Genomic DNA, 8,412 nt, shown 5'->3' with positions numbered 1-8,412 from the left:
ACTGTGAGCCCCGGGCCCCCCGGCAGAGTTAGGGGAGCCTCCCTCCAGAGGCTGGATGTGGAGCTCGGTCCCCCGATACTGCAGCACCCCTAACAGGGCTCCCCCGTCCCAGTGCAGAGATGCCACTGACTCTGGATCTCCGTTGATGGTGCCGGTGAGGTAGGTGCCCGGCTCTGCTCCTGCCAGCAGCTCAGGTGCTTGGCCCAGGTACTGCACCGTCAGCCCCTCGACCCGCACGCCGGGGTCCTGCTCCAGCTCTAGTAGCAGCGTCTCCCCGAAAGCTGGCAAGCGGTACAGAAGCCTGGCCGGGGTGCTCACACCTGGCAGGATGCTGCCATTGAGCTTCTCTGGAAACACGATCTCCTCCTCCCGGGGGAGGGGGCTGGCCGGCCGGGCAGAGGGCAGGAGGGAGGCCAGCAGTAGCAGCCGTGGCAGCAGCGGCAGCCGCCCCACCAGCCGGGAGATGGGTGCAGTGGAGAGCGGCAGGCGGGGTCGGATTCCCCACGGCCAGCACCCCGCCAAGCCCCTCCTGGGATGCCGGTCCGTCCTGGACATGGCCTTGGTGGCTGCAGCTGGGAGGGACTGAGGCCGTCTGGGCACCAAGTTCTCCCCGCCCTGGCTTTGGAAAGCTCCTCTCTGCAGCCCCGGGGGCTCGGACTGGTGCCAAGGTCAGAGGCAGAGTTTTCAGAGGGGCCGGGGACGTTCAGAGGAGACGGAGAAAACTTGGCCCTCAGGCTTAGGAGAGGCGCCTGGCTCCTCCAAACTCTCCTCTCACACCCCCTCCTCTCCTGTGTCTTTGTCTCTCCCTGCCCGTGTCTTCTGCAGCTTCTCGGGCTTCTCCTTCTGTGCTCCCTCAGACTGTCTGGCTTTGCCTCTGTGCCTTTGTCTCTGTCTCTCCTCCTCTCCCGTGTCTATGTGTCTGTGGGTCTCCCTGCGGGTTCTTCCCAGCCTCTCTCCGCGCCAGCTCTTTTAAGCATCCCGAGCTTCCGCGATTGGCTGAGCTATAAGCCATTCAGACAGGAGCTCGGTTGGTGGAGATGGGTGTCTCATTGCTTCCCAAAAATCCTAGTTTTTGTTTTCCTTTAAAAAAAAAAATGGGACTTGCCCAGGGGAGGGAAATCTCTAGCAGCCGGATGGATCACAGGCACTGGGCCAGCTGATGACATAGCCTTTCCCCAAACCCCACAGTCGGCTCTCAGCTGTCTCTTTCCCTTTTTGGTGGGACAGAGCCCCAGGAGGGGTAGGAAGTCAGGGAAAGGGCCTGGTCAACACGTACAGAAAGGCCATGGTCCCGGGAGAATTCGTGCTCCCATTCTCTAATCTGGCATGGCCTCCCTTTTCTCAGGGCTCCCTCCTGAGCTGCCCTTTGCCCCTAGAGGCTGGTTTCCAGGGCTGAGGCAACTGAGTGAGCTGCCCAGGGGAAGGACAGTGGGGAACAGGTAAGGAAGCACCAGGAGGGCAGAACGGAGAAAGGAGGTGGCCGGCCTTGGCTCAGAATGGGAACAAACAGTGGGAGACGGAAGAGGCGGCCACAGGGAGAAGGGGCAGGCGAGGAGACAGCCGTCAGGGAATTTACTGCCCCAAAGTAGGATGAGTCGGCTTGGAATGGGCATGTGGAGCAGGCAGAGGATAAGGCAGGAGAGGTTAAGGACTTTTCCTTTTATAGAAGGAGGATCCAGGGTGGCCCCTCCTCTCCTTTAACACTCCCTCTCTCCCTCAGGCTCCCCCATTCCTGAGTTACCTCTACCCACCCACTACCCACCCCCTCCAAAGCCCGGAACAGCCATTCCGCCTCCATTCCCCCCAGGGCTCCCCCTCCCCACTTCCTGACTCCCCAGTTCCCTGGCCCAGCTCCCAGTAGCTTCCCCCAGGCTCTTGGCCCTGTTCCTGCCCGCTCCCAACTGCCCTAAACCCTCCCCTCGCCTCAAGTCAGCCAGCCCCCAGCACAGAAAGGCTTGCTCTCCCAGGAGCCCAGAAGCATCGAAAGTCAGTCACTCCATCCTAGGGAATCCCCCCACCTGGCTCCCTCCTTTGGCCTCTCATTGCCCCGGGAACGCAATTGTTCCTGGAATATCTAGTAATCTTTTCTTTCTCCTTCCCCGTGGGACATGGAGAGGGTGGAGGCAGCACTGTGTATCTAGGGAAATTAGGGTACTGGGAGAAACGGGAACCCAGTGCTTGGGGTGGGGAGAGTGCCTGGGGAAGAAGAGGTAGTATTTGAAGGAAGTGGTTCTAGACCAGAGAGAACTCAGCAAAGAGGTCTTGGGGGTGGACTCAGGAGGCAAGGAAGTAAAGGGTACAGAAATAGGGGCAATTTCTGCCCACCTCATGCTATGGCCACTCCTTTCCCCAGGATATCCCCAGGAAAGAGAATGCAGTCAGCAGGCCCTTTCCTTTCCCAGAGGCAGATCACCTGCCCCCGCCCCCATTCCTCCATCCACTCGTGGCCTTGTCACCTCCTGTCTCCCAGATCATATCCACCAGAATACTTCCTTTCCCCCTCCCTTCCTGCTCAGGTCACTAATACCTGTCCTGATGCCCACCACTTCCCGAATCACCCACCACACGCCCTGACTCTGGTCCTAGCGTCTGAGGGGGTTGGGGCTGCAGGAGTCAGACAAAGGACAGGAGACCAGAAGGGGCAGGGGCAGGAGGAGCCATCACCAGAGGACTCTTACTGCCCCTCTCCACCCCCCATCTGAGATGAGGACAAAGGGGGTGACTAAGCAATGAAAGACAAAGGGCCTTAGAGTCACAGCAGCAGTGTGTGGGGGTGTCGGCTGCAGGGAGAAGGCACAAAAGATGCAGTGTCCTAGGTAGCCCCCCAGGAGCCCTCACCCGGGTCCCAGCTCCACTTGCCTCCAGGGCCAAGCAGCCCAGACTCTACCCTGACTTCTCCCGGGGCTGGGTAAGGGTAAAAAAAAAAATGCAGTTCCCCATCACCCTGCCCCCTCGTTGTGTTCCAGCTACACGGGAGAGAAGGCCCAGGGAAAAAGTGGGGGCAATGAGGGAGGCAGAGCCTCTGCCTGGCTGTGGGGGCTGCCTAGTCTCCCCCCTGCCCCCAGTCATTTCCCACAGCCAGGGATATGGCCCCACCCTTTGGTATGGTTCCCATTAGGTCAACTCCCAGGCTAGAAGTCTGGCTCTTTCTCTACAGCTAAGAATTCCCTGTCTTTGCCACTTTCCTGGTCCGTCTGCCCCACCCTGCTGCACTGCTGGTGGGCTGTCTCAGGGACCCTGGGGGGTGGGGGTGGGGGGACAGAGCTTTGGGGAAGGCCTCTTTCCAGGCTCAGAGTGGGAGGGGTGTGCAAACTCAGCGGGTGGCCCAGTTGGAGCTGGGTTTGGAGGCTGCAGGAGAGAACAGAACTAGCCTCCAAGGCTGCAAAAACGCTTTGCTCGTTCCATCCAGAACTGGGATCGGACTCCTGGTGGGACTGGATCTCTATGCCGTCGCCATTGGCCAGGACTAAGGCGGGGTCCGAAAGACTGGAGGGAAAAGGGGGCTGAACCCCGCCCCCCAGCATGTTAAGTGGGGGTATGGGGCATCTCTCAGGGCGCATCCTGGGTCTGTCACTCTGTAGTTTCTGGAAGCCTGGCAGACATCAGGGTCACCCAGAGGGGACCTCCCCTCCTCCTCTTGGCTGAGGTGGCTCCTACACACACCCAGCACCCCGCTCCAATGCTGGTGGCCTTGGCGGCGTCCTCGTTTTTTTCATTTTGGTTTGGCGGGAGCTCGCAGGCCCGCCCAGCCCCGCTTGGGCCCCCTCTTCCCTAACCCATCTAGGCCGTCTGGAAATTAGCTGGCTTTCCCCGCTCCGAATCTCTTGGCAAAGCTTGGGGCTGCCCCGGGAGGGCCGGGTTCACGAGCCGCCACCGGGAGCGGGGCTCGGGCAGGGGGCGGCCCCGGCGAGGCGCAGGNGACCGCGCCGCGCCGCCGCTCTGAGAGCGAAGGTGAAGCCCTGGCGCAGAACCCGGATGTAGTCGGCTGGCGCCTGCGACGCCGCCAGCTTCCAAGAGGGCGGCCCCGTGGCGCCAATGGGCGGGAAGCCCGCGAGGGCGGCGCTCAGGAGGCACTTCCGCCCGTTCTCCTTCCCGCAGTCCGCGGCGGGGCAAGATGGCGNGCTGTGGGCTCTGCGCAGCCTCCGGGGCGCCGCGGCCCAGGCGCTGCGGGCCGGGGCCGGGGCCCGGCTGTCGGTGCAGCCCAGCAGGTGAGACTCCGGGCAGCCCTCGGCGCGCAGCCCCCGAGGCCAGGGTTTCTCGGGTCTGGGGTCTCCACGGGCCCTGTGCCCCCCCCTCCCCCTAGCAAAGAATGACCCAGGCCGGTGACCCCTCGCCCAGGCCTTCTGTCTCGAGCCTCAGAGCGCCCGCTCTGGCCGAGGGAGGAGAGAGGGTCTCGTGCTCGTTCTGCCTGGGGTGAACTCAGCGGAGGGGAGACCCTGCCCTTGAACGTTAGTGTTAGTGTCACCTTCCTCTTATGCCTTGCTGCTTCCCCCGAACCTCCTCGCGGGGGGCGTGCGGCAGATGCAAAGTCTCGTTAGACGGGAAGAGGGACGCACTCTTGCTGGAGATAAAGGAGGAACACAAACCAAGACACCTCCCTTGTCCCCAGGTTAGTCCTAGGGCGTCACTCAGGTCTTAACCTGGGCTGCGCGAGAAGCCGGCATGCCCCCTCCCCCCATACACAGGCATCACACACTGCTTAGTCTTTGACCTTGAAGAAACACCTTTCTTGCGTTCGTATTCACCAAGGTGGAAAGAAGAGTATGATGAGAAGTTGAAGGAATTAGGATCCCTAAGCTTGCGTGCTCAGGGGTGACCAGGAATTAGGTTGTTTGTAGGAATGGCACTTCTGGAGTTCCAGCTCGTTCTGCCTCAGCAGTGCTGTGTGTCAGTCACTAGGTTTTGGAGAATCGCAGACACGTCCCTGGGCCCACCGGAGAGTGAATGGGATCAGAGGAAGCCCGCACGGTTGAGGCCCTGTGTCTAGGATCTGTCTTTAACTCCCTAGAGGTGCTCGGCAATGGCAGCCAGATATGGAATGGGCAGAGCAGTTTGGGGGAGCTGTCATGTACCCCACCAAGGAAACAGCCCACTGGAAGCCTCCACCTTGGAATGGTGAGTTCCCAGAGCCCCGTCCCAGCTCACACCCACCCCTGCCCCGAGCTGACGTCTATGTGCTCCTGAGCTCTCCGTCAAGTTTGAGCCCCCAACCTTTTGCTGCTTTTACTCGCAGTGCAGCAGGCATAGTAACAGCGATAGTGTAACAGTGACGGTATTTGTCAAGGAGAGAAGGAAAAGGGGAACATTCCAGGAGACGAAAGAGTAGGTCCCAGTCAACCCTTGAAGGTCCCTTCCAGATTTATATTTTTCGCTGCAGCTTTTTCCAGAGCTCCAGTATATTTTCCGTCTCCCTTAGTAGCCATGGTGGTTTTCTCCACTGGTACTCAAATGAAATCTTTCTGGCTTCAAAGCATTTTTCCCCCCCATCAAAAGGAGCTCTTCCATGGGGCACCTGGGTGGCTTAGTCGGTTTAGCGTCCGACTTTCGCTTAGGTCATGATCTCGCGGTTCGTGGGTTCGAGCCCCGCGTCGGGCTCTGTGCTGACTGCCAGCTCAGAGCCTGGAGCCTGTTTCAGTCTGTGACTCCCTCTCTCTCTGACCCTCCCCTGCTCACGCTGTCTCTCTCTCTCCTAGAAATAAATAAAAATATTAAAAAAAAAAAGTAGCTCTTCTTTGTGACTTTTTGATTTTGATCAATGGTACCCCCATTCTTCTAATCTCTCAGGACTGAAACTTTTCAGTCCTCTTTGGCTCTTTTTTCTCTCTTGTCCTCCCTAAGTCCAATAAGTCACCAAATTATGCATGCAGACTTTTTTATAATGTTACATATCAGATCATTGTTTTCCCTATTCTTGATCAGATCTTTTTTTTCTTTAATATTTTTATTTCTCTCTAGGAGAGAGAGAGAGAGAGACAGAGAGAGCAGGGGAGGGTCAGAGAGAGAGGGAGTCACAGACTGAAACAGGCTCCAGGCTCTGAGCTGGCAGTCAGCACAGAGCCCGACGCGGGGCTCGAACCCACGAACCGCGAGATCATGACCTAAGCGAAAGTCGGACGCTTAACCGACTAAGCCACCCAGGCGCCCCATGATCAGATCTTTTTTTGTTTCAGACATTAATTATTCAGGGGTCTCTTCACTGGGTTCCTGCCACTGATCTGGTCCCCCTACAGCTATCCAGGGGAACGTAATCACCCTCATCTTCGCAAAGCATCATTTTAGCATGGCATTCATTCTCTTGCTCAGAAACCTTCAAAGGCACTTCAGTTACTTTTCAAAACTGTAACAGTAACAGGAGCTGAGTGCTTACCATGTGTTAGGTGTTTTGTGTGAGTTACTTCACTTAGTCCTTGCAAGAGCTCTGTGGGAATGATGCTAATATTGTACCGCTTTGGAGGAAATGATGGTGCAGGGAGATTAAAACTTGATCGAGGATACAGAGTTGGATTTGCACTTGGGTCTGTGTGACTCCAAAGCCCATCGTGGAGAATTCTGGTTGAAAAGTTAAGCTCTGCTTTCAAACCTCAGCTCTCCATTTACCAGCGAGTAAAGTGCCTATTTCATAATCTGTGAGGATTCAATGAGATCATAGCGTGAACCAGTTAGTGTAGCGGCCAGCACATGGTAAGTTCCTCGTAAATATGTTATTAACAATATTGATAATTGAACCAGTACCCCTACTTCCTGCCAGCACTAATCTTCTGTCTCTTGGTAGATAAGAGTTTCACAGATACTTCCTTATTTCTTTTTTTTCTTTTTTTCTTTTTCTTTTTTTTTTTTATTGCTTATTTTTTGGGAGAGAGAGCATGAGCAGGAGAGGGGCAGAGAGAGAGGGAGACACAGAATCTGAAGCAGGCTCCAGGCTCCGAGCTGTCAGCACAGAGCCCGATGCAGGACTAGAACTCAAAAATTGCGAGATCGTGACTTGAGTCGAAGTCGGACTCAACCGACTGAGCCACCCAGGCGCCCCTTATACTTCCTTGTTTCTGAGATTTGACCTTTGTTGATTCCATAGCCTGGGATGCTCTTCTACCTATTTTTTTTAATATAGTTTATTGTTAAGTTGGTTTGCGTATAACACCCAGTGCTCATCCCAACAAATGCCCTCCTCCATGCCCATCACCCGTTTCTCCTCTCCCCCACCCCATCATCAGCCCTCAGTTCTCAGTATTTAAGAGTCTCTTATGGTTTGCCTCCCTCTCTCTCCTTAACTGTTTTTCCCCCCTTTTCCTCCCCCATGGTCCTCTGTTAAGTCTCTCCTGGTCCACTTATGAGTGAAAACATATGGTATCTATCCTTCTCTGCCTGACTTATTTCACTTAGCATAACACCCTCGAGTTCCATCCACATTGCTACAAATGGCCAGATTTCATTCTTTCTCATTGCCGTGTAGTATTCCATTGTATACATAAACCTCTCTCTACCTATTTGAATCATTCCCTGTATTAAATTTTTTTTTAAATTTTTTAATGTTTTATTTATTATTTCTGAGAGAGAGAGAGAGAGACAGCATGAGCAGGGGAAGGTCAGAGAGAGAGGAAGACACAGAATCTGAAGCAGGCTCCAGGCTCCAAGCTAGTCGTCAGAACAGAGTCTGATGTGGGGCTTGAACCCATGAACTGCAAGATCCTGACCTGAGCCGAAGTCGGACACTCAACCAACTGAGCCACCCAGGCGCCCCCTCCCAAAATTTTTTTTTAACATGTATTTATTTTTGAGAGACAGTGAGTGAGCAGGGGAGGGCAGAGAGAGAGACACACACACACACAGAATTTGAAGCAAGTTCCAGACTCTGAGCTGTCAGCCTAGAGCCTGACGCAGGGCTTGAACTTACAAACCGTGAGATCATGACCTGAGCCAAAGCTGGACGCTTAGCCAACTGAGCCACCCAGGCATCTCTTATTCCCTGTATTTAAGAACCATTTCAGATCCTGCCTTCACGATGTCTTCACAGTATTTTTTCCTTCCTTTAAATACTTAACAGCTGAGCCACTTGGTAACTCCGTTGCTAGTTTCTCTCATGTACTTATTTCCCAAATTATATGGTATGCTTTTTGAGGGTAACAGCTGTCATTCAGTAGTAGTAAGAATCAAGCATTCATTTCCTGATTGGGCATTCATCAAATAGGGTGAAGGCAGGGTATCAGAGTGGCTAAGACTGTGAACCTGAGGGGCGCCTGGGTGGCTCAGTTGTTTGAGGATCTGACTCTTGATTTCATCTCAGGTCGTGATCTCATAGTTCGTGAGATTGAGCCCTGTGTCAGGCTCTGCGCTGACAGCGTGGGATTCTCTGTCTCTTCCTCTTCTCTCCCTTTCCCTCAAAATAAACAAACTAAAAAAAAAAAAAAAAAAAAA

At 55.0% G+C, this 8,412-nt stretch overlaps 2 protein-coding genes across 2 annotated transcripts in view; one reads left to right on the top strand and one right to left on the bottom strand.

Annotated features, from left to right (window-relative positions):
• Positions 1–1,635, bottom strand: part of ADAMTS4 (ADAM metallopeptidase with thrombospondin type 1 motif 4) — an 8,551-nt gene extending 6,916 nt beyond the window's left edge. Inside the window, exon 1 of the mRNA XM_077760016.1 lies at positions 10–1,635. Within this exon, the coding sequence (XP_077616142.1) occupies positions 10–555 (546 nt within the window). The 5' untranslated portion in view covers positions 556–1,635. The remainder of the gene's footprint in view (positions 1–9) is intronic.
• A 2,400-nt stretch (positions 1,636–4,035) lies between these two features.
• NDUFS2 (NADH:ubiquinone oxidoreductase core subunit S2) overlaps positions 4,036–8,412 on the top strand; it is a 12,400-nt gene continuing 8,023 nt past the window's right edge. Inside the window, exons 1-2 of the mRNA XM_077760015.1 lie at positions 4,036–4,208; positions 5,009–5,115. Of these exons, the coding sequence (XP_077616141.1) occupies positions 4,036–4,208; positions 5,009–5,115 (280 nt within the window). The remainder of the gene's footprint in view (positions 4,209–5,008; positions 5,116–8,412) is intronic.

This window comes from Crocuta crocuta, unplaced genomic scaffold (genome assembly GCF_008692635.1).
Source record: "Crocuta crocuta isolate KB4526 unplaced genomic scaffold, BGI_CrCroc_1.0 scaffold133, whole genome shotgun sequence".
NCBI classification, from domain to species: domain Eukaryota; kingdom Metazoa; phylum Chordata; class Mammalia; order Carnivora; family Hyaenidae; genus Crocuta; species Crocuta crocuta.
This window is presented reverse-complemented; position numbering and strand designations above follow the sequence as displayed.